The 13,393-nt window shown below is 38.2% G+C and overlaps 1 protein-coding gene across 2 annotated transcripts in view; it reads right to left on the bottom strand.

The window, feature by feature from the left end:
* The window catches only part of klhl13 (kelch-like family member 13), a gene marked incomplete at its 5' end in the record, with an annotated part of 39,302 nt that extends 31,209 nt beyond the window's left edge, over positions 1–8,093 (bottom strand). For both annotated transcript variants that reach the window (XM_083927079.1, XM_083927081.1), the window contains 2 exons: positions 4,562–4,633; positions 8,013–8,093. In XM_083927079.1, coding sequence (XP_083783205.1) covers positions 4,562–4,614 — 53 coding nt within the window. The remainder of the gene's footprint in view (positions 1–4,561; positions 4,634–8,012) is intronic.
* Between the last annotated feature and the right edge of the window lie 5,300 nt (positions 8,094–13,393).

Here is a 13,393-nt window from a genome sequence, read left to right as displayed (position 1 = left end):
ATCAAATCAAATCTGAACGACACAACTGGAAGTCTTTAACCATCCAATGGTGTCCAGGTATTCCTTTTGCGTTGAAGTGTGGGTTTTGATTAAGAAAACGAAATGAGAACTATAGACATTATCTTTTATAATGGATGTAATATTGCCACAGAATTCAAATTTGAATGATCTTTTCACCATATTTCTTGTCACCATGGTATTCCAAGTTTTAAGACTTGGAAAACCACGGAGGTGAATTAACAGATAACTCTGAAAACATGCAAATTCCTCTACTTAAAATATTGTTTTTTTTCCGTATATCATTTTTGGACACTGCCGTGTTTTGTGCCTTGGCTAAACTAAACACAGGAAGTCAGTGGGATAAGTGAGCATTATTCTGAAGCATCCATGGGTGGAGCCAGCCATAGTCAGCAGCACTAGTGTAATCAATGTAAAGTAATAAAAGGTGGACCAACACAGTTCAGCAAACACTTTATAGACTCAAGGACTATTGCAAACTGCCAGTTTTAGTGCCAAATCAATCAATTTTACTAACTCTAAGCAATGCGATTTAAATCTATTTTTAAAAAACAAAATTGTTATCAATGTACAATAAAATGTGCCAATGGGTAGGTGAGCGTTCAGCTTTAAGATGTTCACCCTCACCTATGCAAAGAGCAGACACTCTGGGGCTTGACCCAACCTCTACATTGCATTTGCTGAGGCTAAACTACAGTGGCTGGCCTAGCTGGCTTAAATAGAAAGTTGGTGTGAATACTATGGTCCGCTCAGTCGTCCAACCACAATCAATGTATATCTGGTTCATGGTCAAGTTATGCTGGGAAAAGAAAAGTTCATACAAGTATACTGTCACCTTAACCCTGAGGCCACCGGGATGCCTCATCTCTCCACTTGAAACCCCTTGTGTAAAAATCAGCGTAAAAAATTAAAGAGGGTTTTAGCAGATGAGAGGGCACCAAGCTGTATTTTATGGGTGAACCAGAAAAGGAGAGAGAAAAAAAAATCATATCTCACTGAAAACAGAGGTTGTCATTCTCAACGTCTTGTCCCACTTTTTCAAATCAATTCGATTTCCTGGATTATTGTGCAAGAGATTAAGAAAGAGCAACTTCCAATGTTATTCATAATTCTGTAAAATATACAAGGTCATTCTAGGTAAAAGTGAAACTTTAAATTATATTAAAGTCCATAGCAACCACTATCTAAGACATAAATTCTACTTTAACTACCTCAATCAAAGGAACAGAGCACATGTCCACTTAGTGGCTAGTGACACAGAGAAAAGCCTCAGTATGAGTCAAATAACTACAGAAGTAATGGCACCCATAAAAACAGGATACACAGTCACTATCAGGATTCACCAGTTCACAACAACAACATTGATAAAGAAGAACACGTAGTTCTAAGTAAACGTCCTCTTTTACCATGTCATTCCATCTATCCTAAAGTTTAAATCACCATCAAATCGTTGAAACTGCACAGCCATTACAGAACAAGCTTCATTGGAGCACAGGTTGCTTCCACCTGCAGCTCCATCCTCATAACAGCCTTGTCATCACACCTTCAGGCTTCCATCGTTCTCCATCTTAGCTCACACTGTAAATGGCAGAGTGACCTTGCCTCTACTGCATGGGCAGCAGTCATTCCCTCTCTTCTGTCAAAGCTCAGTGCTACACCTGCTGTCCTCAGTTCTACTACATTACACTCCTCCCAAAATGGCTGTAAAGACGTTTCAAATAATTCCTGCAGTAGCGCTGCAATAAACCCACACATTTCCAGTGTAATGACGCATAATACTAACGGTTATATGTTGTAAACAAAAAGCAATACACTGAGGGAGATCAATGCTTCTTTCATTCATTTAAACTGGAAAAAAGATTATTCTAGTAGGCCGGTCTGTTATTGATGTTCCATAACTGCCATCCAGGTGGTGTAGTGCCTCATCCACCTCCACACAGCCACAATTCTGTTCACGGGTAAAGGAGAATCTTTAGCCAACAGACTGGATCAAACACTCACATAGAGAAACAGGCAAGATCCTTTCCCTAGTATTTCAACATGCAGGCACGTCATTTCAAGACGTCTCTATGCAACCATTTGATACTTCTACATCAAAAGGTATGCATGAAATAAAACACAGTTAATCAGTAAAAGTCAGAAAACATGGCATTTGATACTTTATCTACAGTCATAATTTTAATGCTGGCATCTTCTTTGTTTTTGTTTTCTCTGACTGATGTTAAAAAAATGGAGCGCCATTTAAAAATAACATATGACACGAGTGCATGACATATTTGATCTCATTAGACATGCAGAGTAATTTCTACATAAACAAACCAGTCACGAGACAGCTAGGTTTTGGAGACAGAGCAGAGTCCCAGAAATAGGGAACATCTGCAAGAAGCACAGAGTTGGTTTTAAATTATTTGGTATACGCCTAAAGTATTTGTTCTAATGTGAAATACCCCTGCGTATTTGAGAACTATGGTTAATTAAACCACAATTTCTGTATGTTCTCCATTTGTCTTAATCTAAACTCGTCTGCAGCTTCCTCACGGTCAAACTGATATCCACTGTAGCCAACTCCAGAAAACTTGGCCAAATGTGTTGCCCCATCTGTCATTTTCTCTCACACTGGAAGTAATAGCATGCATATTGGCTAAAGATAGCACAGAAAAACTTCCGGCTTTTGACATACTCATACATCTCCTGAATGCCTTTATGATTGGTTCAAAATGTATCGTGGTGGCTAAACACATGTAGCTGTACAAGAAGTCAAGGTTAAAGTTGTACTCCATAAGATATGAAGAGATATGTTGCTTCTAGCGGCCTCTGTGGCAGTAAGATATAACTGCAGGCAAGCATGTTCTTTCAGAGCCTCCATCTTGTCACGTTCATGGTCACTATGTGTGTTGACAATTGTATTTTATTTATTTTTTGCAGCTTTATTGAAACACATTCACCTCTCTACTTCCAGTCTGTCCCTCTATGTCACCCTCTTAAATCCATAAACACACACACGTTCCTATTAAGCCTAGTTCAGACCAAAGATTTGCAACGCAACTGTTTTAGAATGTCGCAGAGGTGTAAACTGACCCGTCTCGTTGCGAATCCAGCCGGCTGATGTCGTCGTCAGCGATTCAACTTGTCAAATCGGCAGCGGCTGGTTTTAGAACGTTATACACGTCACCTGTTTCAACAGCCAACCAAGTCTTAGCAAAGTCCGCAGGTCAAGTCACTGACAAACTGTCAGCCTGTTGAAAAGGAGGTTATGAACGAGGTGTGTGAAAGAGTGTTTCATCTCTATAGAAATGCTGCTGTAGCGAGTATCCCACTATCTCTGTCCTCGTTTATATTTTATAACTAAATAAATTAAATAATATCCAGCTACGAGAAAAAGCCTGAAAAGTCGGAGGTTAGAGCAGAAGTACAGAGAGGCGTTGCTATGGAGATGATACACAGTCTCCTCTCATCTCCTTGGTCCGAACGGGCAGGTTTCAGAACGTTGCAGACCTGCACGTTTGCAAGTAGTTGCAAGTTTCAACTCGTTGCATTACGAATCTTAGGTCTGAACTGGGATTTACACTTCTACCCTTACTACAAGCCTGACTCAAAAGTTGGATTTATGATTAGAAGTGAACGCAGCATAACTGTTGGTGACGATCTGGGCCAACAGACCAACCGCTGTCAGCAGCGTCACTAACATAGCGGCTTATTTACATCTAGCCCGCGAATGTCACCACAGACACGGATATCTGAATACTTGGCAAAAAGGCAAGTAGAAGTGCTTTAATTAGTGGGTCATATGATCAATCACCATTGTTTTAACCCACTCTTTGATGTATATTAACTTAAAAGGCAATTAAACAGATGAAAATCTTATGGAGTATAACTTTAAGAGAATTTGGGATTAAATTTGGTGGCCACGGTATGATGTGTGAGATGTTAGCTCTTGATATAGTTATGCTATTCACTAACTTTTCATTATTTGCTGATATTTTGTTAGAAATTGAGAACAAGTACAAGATTCCTCACCGTTTTTTTGTTTTGCAAATACTCATATGGTCAGCTTGTAAAAAGATTATTTTGTTTTCCAATTAAAAAGACTTGGCACAGTTAAAAATGAAAACATTATACACAAGCCATTCAAGTGTGGGAAACTGCCGCAGGTGAATTAATGTAGCAGAATGCTGTAATATCTTTCAAGTCATTGCATGACACCCTGGTAGGACTCATAGCGGTGGTTCTCAACATTGGTCATTGAGTGCCAAAGCCATGCTGTTTTCTTCCCCATACTCTAATCATGGATTACCTGATTAACACCTCCGATTGCGGGCGGAAGCCATTTCCTAGCCCAGACTGACACCACGACTGACACCACGACTGATAACTGCTGTAGTGTATACACTTGAAGAATGGTCAACCATCAATCCTGAGTTAAAAGTCCCCTTTGCTTTGCCAGAGTTTGTGCAAAGAAGTGGAATGTGCTTAATTAAAGTGAATAATTACACATTTTCACAGTTGCTAGCAAAATAATGGAATATGAGACATTGCACATTACCTTTCATGTAGTCCGATGGGCATTGTCTCCCCTCTGAGTACAGGGTGCTCCATACCCTCGCCAAAACCGCACCTTAAACACATAAACATGGTTCTTTCATTATCTGAATTTAAGTCGATCTTCTAAAAAAATAAACATAAAATTTCCTACAAGAAAAACTGTTTCATTTTTTTGACTCAGCAATTGCAAGTCAGTTTTACATCTGTACTTTGAACCAAACTTGCTTTTTTTTTAATGTTTTACAGTCTGCTCACCATTTTACATAGAATTTATAGTAATAGTGGAAAATATCTCAAGTGATGTAACTGAGAAATCTTTCCCATACAATTAGTCACGCATGTACGTTTTCTGAAACGGGTCGCAAAAAAAAGAAAATATCTAATGTGCTACAGATCACAAGTAACTCTGTCTCACAGTTACACAGTTTTAAAAATGTAAATGAAACAATCTAAATGCTTATTTTCTAACAATTAAGGTGGATAATTAAATTGAAAATTCATAGCAATGTGAATATTTTAGTTTAGACAATTAGTTTATTTTTGTACAGTATGATGTTTCATTGTTGTATTGTATTGTTACAATGCCGCAATGTATTGTAAAGTGGGGGGAGGACAATATAAGCTATATATATATATATATATATATATATATATATATATATATATATACAGTGGGTACGGAAAGTATTCAGACCCCCTTAAATTTTTTACTCTTTGTTAAATTGCAGCCATGTGCTAAAATCATTTAAGTTCATTTTTTTCCTCATTAATGTACACACAGCACCCCATATTGACAGAAAAACACAGAATTGTAGACATTTTTACAGATTTATTAAAAAAGAAAAACTGAAATATCACATGGACATAAGTATTCAGACCCTTTGCTCAGTATTGAGTGGAAGCACCCTTTTGAGCTAATACAGCCGTGAGTCTTCTTGGGAATGATGCAACTAGTTTTTCACACCTGGATTTGGGGATCCTCTGCCATTCCTCCTTGCAGATCCTCTCCAGTTCTGTCAGGTTGGATGGTGAATGTTGGTGGACAGCCATTTTGAGGTCTCTCCAGAGATGCTCAATTGGGTTCAAGTCAGGGCTCTGGCTGGGCCATTCAAGAACAGTCACAGAGTTGTTCCGAAGCCACTCCTTCGTCATTTTAGCTGTGTGCTTAGGGTCATTGTCTTGTTGGAAGGTGAACCGTCGGCCCAGTCTGAGGTCCATAGCACTCTGGAAAAGGTTTTCGTCCAGGATATCTCTGTACTTGGCCGCATTCATCTTTCCTTCAATTGCAACCAGTCGTCCTGTCCCTGCAGCTGCAAAACACCCCCACAGCATGATGCTCCCACCACCACACTTGACTGTAGGGATGGTGTTGGGCAGGTGATGAGCGGTGCCTGGTTTTCTCCACACATACCGCTTAGAATTAAGGCCAAAAAGTTCTATCTTTGTCTCATCAGACCAGAGAATCTTATTTATCATAGTCTGGGAGTCCTTCATGTGTTTTTTGGCAAATTCTATGCGGGCTTTCATGTGTCTTACTCTGAGGAGAGGCTTCCGTCGGGCCACTCTGCCATAAAGCCCTGACTGGTGGAGGGCTGCAGTGATGGTTGACTTTCTTGAACTTTCTCCCATCTCCTCACTGCATCTCTGGAGTTCAGCCACTGTGATCTTTGGGTTCTTCTTTACCTCTCTCACCAAGGCTCTTCTCCCCCGATTGCTCAGTTTGGTTGGACGGCCAGCTCTTGGAAGAGTTCTTGTCATCCCATACGTCTTCCATTTAAGGATTATGGAGGCCACTGTGCTCTTGGGAACTTTAAGTGCAGCAGAAATTTTTTTGTATCCATGGCCAGATCTGTGCCTTGCCACAATTCTGTCTCTGAGCTCTTCAGGCAGTTCCTTCGACCTCATGATTCTCATCTGCTCTGACATGCACTGTGAGCTGTAAGGTCTTATATAGACAGGTGTGTGGCTTCCTTAATCAAGTCCAATCATTAGAATTAAACACAGCTGGACTCCAATGAAGGTGTAGAACCATCTCATGGATGATCAGAAGAAATGGACAGTACCTGAGGTAAATATACAAGTGTCACAGCAAAGGGTCTGAATACTTATGTCCATGTGATATTTCAGTTTTTCTTTTTTAATAAATCTGTAAAAATGTCTACAATTCTGTGTTTTTCTGTCAATATGGGGTGCTGTGTGTACACTAAAAGGAAAAAAAATGAACTTAAATGATTTTAGCACATGGCTGCAATTTAACAAAGAGTAAAAAATTTAAGGGGGTCTGAATACTTTCCGTACCCACTGTATATAAAATACTATATAAACTAGGCTTCTGCCTGCCCCTTCTCCAACACATACTTTTTGTTGTCTGATGGAATCAATCAGAATTGATTAATCTATTTGTGCTCTATTTTTTGGGGGTTTCTTTCCGTCACCGTAAGTCAAATCAAATCAAATATTTTCATTATTGTTCATTTTTTATGTAAAATGTCCCACAGAAGTTGATGACAACTTAGTTATGTGGGCGTTTCTCGGCCCCCATCCCCAAGCTAAAATGTGACAGTTGCATCATAGTTATAACTTGTTGCTTTACACAGAAGAACTAGGCTAATTAAAGCTAAAAATATCTGCTTTGATAGAACACTCTTGCTCATCCTTCTTGCTGAAAGTCATCTAACACGATGTACAAAATAAAATGGTCGTAATACGATGTCTCGATGTTTTAATGACAACTGGTACACGCAGGTGGATTTGGATACGGTAAAGTTTCCTCGATTGTTACTTCCCGTTGTTGTAAACACATTAAAGTGACATGAAACTGATGGACTTGACAGCTCGCCCCTGTGTGCTGAGCTCTCAGACGGACATGAAGTGCGAGTCCTTTAAAAAAGCTAAGTGTGATCACCTACATGTAGGGAGAAACTACAAGTCCACGGCGAGGTAGCTGAATTGTTAGCTAGCAAAGGCTTTATAGGGCTATCGTGCTTTAAAACGTTCGTGTTTATTTAGCCAGCATAGATGGTTATATTGTCCCAAGAGGCAGTGCTGTCAGTTTTCTGCCCATGTTGCCTGAACACAGTCTCTACATCTCCAGAGGGAACAGGCTAAGGCTAACTAGCCCGAGCTAACCCTTCAACGTTAACAGTGGCTAGCTTGAAAGAACGTTCGATTAGAACACCCAACTGTGGTGGTTACCATAGTTATAGTTAGACATTGTCCGTTAGCTACGTTAGCTTGACTACCGACAGCGTGAAAGACCGGGGTATTAACACGAGTTAGTTGGGTTACTTATGAGTAAGTCTGGTTGGTGGGTTGGTTTGACACCACCAACATATGACTGTGACTACCTGTCAACCTGGTATTTGTTGAGCTTAATACATAATATATGCTATTTCAACCGCCGTGTGTGTCTTAAATACACTCTACAAACTTTTAAAAAACAGATTCCATACCTTGAAAGACGAGATAACGTTAACTAGCGTCCTTGTTTTCCTTCCCAGCCCCTCAAATCCACTTATACATCGGAGCCTCCCTTCCTTGTTTTATCCAATGCGGTTATCGCTTACTAGGAGAGCTGTAGCATCCGCACTTTTCATTGGTGGAAGAGTATGGCAATCTTTTTTCATTGGCTCAAAACTTCCGTTACTAAATAAAGTGTTTCTAAAGAGGAGTCGTCTTTCTGTGAAGCGTCTGTGCTCAGAGACAAACGCATGTGTTGCGTTGCTCGGGAAAAAAAAAACTATTAATCATGGTTAATTAAAGTGTGTCTTTGATCGCCCAGAAGTAGTAACTAGGACTGTGACATGATAGCCTGTTACAAGTATGAACTTAGAGGGGACATCACTAATGTTTAAAAACTACTCTAACAAGGACACACACACACACACGCACACACACACGCGCGCGCACACTAACACACACACTCACACACACACACACACACACACTCACAGACTCACACACACACACACACACATACACACACATACACATACACTGACTTTGATGTAAAGCAGCACTCATATGAAGACCCCCTTGTGCCATGCATGAGGTCATTTTCACAAGTACGATTTTTGGGGGTTAAATATGAGGTTGATTTAAGTAGGCTTAATATATATAATTTAGAGAATATATATATATATGAGTTGTTGGCGTGACATGGCAATTTCACTGTCACACAAGCCAAAAATGAATATAGTTAGTGTTGGCATGACTTAAAATGAAGTAAAGGATTAAACATTTCTTTGTTTTAAAACGACCTGTTGTCATAAAAACTGCTTTGTCATTAGATTTCTTTAATTTTTGAGCTAAATCTAAAATTGTCCTTTGGTGTAAATGTCTCAAGCACGGTTCAATAAATTACAACTATTATATAATAAAAATAAAAGCATAAAAATGCTGCTAAATACCTCAGACATAATGTAACAAGTGTCTACTTTAGTAAATGCCAATCATTTATTTCATCTATATATGTTTTAAAAGTGTAGGAAGTTGATGCAAGTCGTCACAATTTTAATTAATTCAACTTTATTTAGTTAAAGGACAACTTTAAAGGTCATGTTACTGAAGACCCCTGTGAAGCCCATAATGTGCACATGATAAGTCTCTGTCTCAGAACTGTTCAAATATTTAGCTTTTCATGGCACTGGATAAGTGTTATGGGTTTTTTGTCATTTGGTGTCGCAGACCTTTTATTAAAAATTGTATGTTAAAGAATATCATTTTGGAAAATTTAGCAAATGCGTCCTGCTAACTGCTAATGTTGGGTTAGCTATGTATAGCATGGTCATTAAGTGACACAAAAGGCTGAAACTTCCTTTGGTGTGACACAAATGTCCTCCGGTGTGACAGTGGCAGGTATCACACAACAGGACAAGATTTCTTAAAGAATCATTTAAAATCATTTAACATGATTTGTTTAACTCCTTTTTCTTTTTTTGACCATATCCAGCGTTTTTAAATACAACTATTACTTTATTTCAGACATTTTCAGCTATTTTTGTAGAAATTACTGTTGTGAAAATAAGTATAAAATGTGGTACTTCACTCATTTAATTCAGAAAGAAAAAATTGAGGGAGAGAGAGGACACAGAAGTATAGAGAGAGGACCCACATAGCATAGAAGAATGAAGGTCCCACAAGAGACAGATGCAGAAATGAAACGAAAAATGCAGCAATTATACTTCAAAAAATGATGATTGACATATAAAATGTCACCACATGTTATGGGGGAAACAATATGGATGGTTTTTCTTAGATTGGAATATACTGTCTATTGATTTCCCAAACATATCATAAAAAAAAGGAGTGCTATTCTCAACACAACCCTACAATCTGCAAAGGCTTTCGTACTTCCTCTTTAATGCATGTCTGTCCTTGACACAATGTCCTATAGTGTGACACACATAAAAGAACCAAAAATGTGTGTTTGTCTCAAAATATCTTCAATAAAAACAGTTCAGTGTTTAATTATGGAAGAAGAAGACATCACTCATCTTAATTTGGTACAATTTTCAACGGTTTTATAAGGATGTCAGCAGAGTCTGACTCGCATTTACTGAAAATGTCCAAGGCCAATTCATGGGGGGAAATGGTGTTATGCAAAATGTCATATCAAATAAATAACATTATATGAAAATAAGTGTCTGTCAATGAAGATGAAACTACAGAGCCCCCCCGGCGACATTGGATTGAAAAGCCAATGTCACCAGAGGGGCTCCGTATGAAACTCTTTCATGTATGTTTATATATTTATCAAGACTTTTTTAATTGATTTATTTTATGTCAAACCATAGGACAAATTTGCAGTGCACTTCAGTGGAAGTATTAAAAAACAGGGAAATCATTAACAAAAGAAGGGACCACTCATATTTGATCAAAAATACGATTTCAAGCTATAACTTTTTTACAAAATGGTGTTTTACAAAAAAATGTACTGCCTATTTGGCAACTACCCATAATTCTCATTATTAGCATAACTAGAGTAAAATACCCTCCCCCCCTCTCTCTCACACACATCATTAATGAATAGGTTTACGTTTTTATACAAAAGATGAAGAAAAGATAGATAAAGAAAGACTCAACCCCTTATCGTTAGTCGTCAGCATTTAAACACAGGGAAATTATATACTGTAGCATGCCATTGATTATTTTTGCAATTTATATACAATCTACGCTTGATAATATTAATGCAACTATGTTCTACGGTGTGTATGCATTCATTACAATGCACTGAGACTCTTTCAATAATCAGTCCTGTACTGTAGCACCATCACCTTTTTGTCCTCTCTAATCATCAATTAAATTGCAAGCTCAGTATTAATCATAGGATGCATTGATCTGAAACAAACACGCTTTAGAACAGGTTCCAAATTCAGTGGTAATGTTGCTGAATTGTTGGCTACAGTTTGTCTGCCTACGCTATGTGTGAATGAATGGGACCCACAGCTGCTAATTAATGTGCATGTTTTAATTCTCACATGAATTTAACTGTTCAAAGAAGCATCCAACTAATATACAGTAACACGGTATTACATTTGACAAGTGTATAATTAAAGATTCTCACACACATTCCAGAATCAGTTTTTTCTGCATAATTTTCAATTTAAAAAGAAATGTTTTGGTTATCACTGAGTGTCCCTGGGTAACAAGTGTACCAGAAGCAGGAAGAAGCAGAATAAAGCGTTGTAGAGTTTGCAAGGGTTTTTAGAGTGGATAGGCAGAAAGCTTTAATGTACATGGGGCAGCTAGGAAAGGAGGCCATGTTCGAACTGTGAAATACATCTTGCAGGGTCCAAGAAAAAATCACACAAGGAAGTGCCCAACAGCAGGATTCAAGAGTAGACTAAGAATATGATAATGAATACATAATAATGAATAGATTGATCGGTTGAGGAATCAATCAGCATGGCTTGAAGGAATGTGAGGTCATTTACAAACAGTCTTGATAAGACATAAATTGTTCAAACTAAAATGCCCTGCATGTGAAGCTTACATATCGTGGCCAGATTGATTTATTACATACATTTAAGAAAGTGTAAAGTAAAGATGTATCAGCTCCCATATTGTTGTTGGATTTCTTACATAGACAAATATCTATATTGGTATCTGCCTCAAATGTATATATTCGTAGTACGCTAATTGCTAAATGAATAAACGGTAATGTAAACAGGGATGTATATAGTATTTATATGCATGCATAATTTGAAGTGATACATTTATATATCGGCCTAGAGATGGTAAGTAAAAGTATATGAAGGTAAAGTGTCAGTGTCAGGTAAAGTGACTGTCAAAGTGAAGCAAATCCCATGGATGAAGCTGTTTCTGGGCCTGGTGGTGTGTGGGACGGGATGCTGGAGTATATGACTTTGCTGATTCTCTCCACTTAGTCCCATTGATGGAGACGGGGTTGTGCCCTTCTCATCCTTAGATGATGTGTTGCCATACTCCTCCATATACTCAGCATCCCATGTCACATGAGAGCCCATCCCTGTTTTTTCACACGTCAAAACTATCCCTAACTGTCACAACTGTGAAGTAGAAGAAGAAGAGCACCTGTATTTGTTATTGGAAATATTTATGATGTTATTGAGAATACAAAGAGTTGGGATTGGAATTAGCTCATTATGGAGTGAAGGGTAATGAGAACGGTATATAGATTTGGACACACTGGATTAAAGTCAACACTTAATTTAATGGATAAGTGCATGTCAGATAAATATGTGGCAAATTTATGATTTGGAAAGGAATATCTTGCGTGATAAGATTTAAGAATCAGAACAGGGATGGGTTTTAGGGAAAATTAGGGATTGCTATAGGGTGATAGTTTTCTTAAAGATCAGGGTTCGATCATAAAATATAGTTTTTGTTGTTGTGATGAAGAAAACTTGTACTAATTGATGATCAATAAAGAACAACTCAAAGAGCCTCAGGTTGTTCTTGGTTGAGTTTTTTGTTGAACACATAGATCTGATCAGAGAAACATCTGGTACAGCATGTTGCATAGTCCCATCCATAACCAAATGCTTAAAGAGACAAAGTGCCCTCAAAGTTGTAAACATAATCGCTCTAAATGTGTCCTAGTTTGATTCCTGTTCAGCTGACAGGATGTTAACAAGGACCAAGGCTGTTGCCTAGCAATGGAATTCCATTGAAAAGGTCTATACACAGAGAGTGAGCGAGCCATCTCAAGGCCCAAGGACTTGTTATCTGCTAAGGCGCCAGAATAATAAAACAAAACCTTGTACACACATTTCAGAGCAGACATCCAGTATTTCACTCGTGTATGTACACCTCAGAATTAAGATATCATATTATATTTCTCCAGTTGTTTAGTTTTTTCTTCTTTTGTTTTCTCTCTCCATTATTAAAGGTTGAATATGTAGAATCTTTATTAAAAGCTATATTATTTAAAATATTACACCCACAGGGCGTTTTGAGGGGTACAGAATGAAAGTATTGCTTTTTCCATAAAAAAAAAAAATATTTAGACTGAATTCATTTTTTTTTTTAAATTGACAGGTTTGACAATGACTTTCTGTCACGTTCTGTTTACATTGTACCAGCCAATCCAGCTGGTCAGTCTGACGTAACACCCTTTCAAAATACGATTTCCGGGTCCAAGTGCTGCGCTGAAACAAGACAGACACAATGGCAGAACATGTGAACAATTACGATCACCTCTAATGTCAGTTAGACACCTTTTTCATCCATAAGAAAGAGGTGAAATGACAATTACAGATCTGTTCAAACAACGGGACCACGGCACTGCTGCGTTGTAGAAATACAAGGCTATTTTGAAAGGGCGTAAGGTCACAACCTCATAGCCGGATAG

This window comes from Echiichthys vipera (genome assembly GCF_963691815.1).
Source record: "Echiichthys vipera genome assembly, chromosome: 14".
In the NCBI taxonomy this organism is placed as follows: domain Eukaryota; kingdom Metazoa; phylum Chordata; class Actinopteri; order Perciformes; family Trachinidae; genus Echiichthys; species Echiichthys vipera.
Note: the sequence above shows the minus strand (reverse complement) of the source record. Positions and strands in the feature narration are given on the sequence as shown.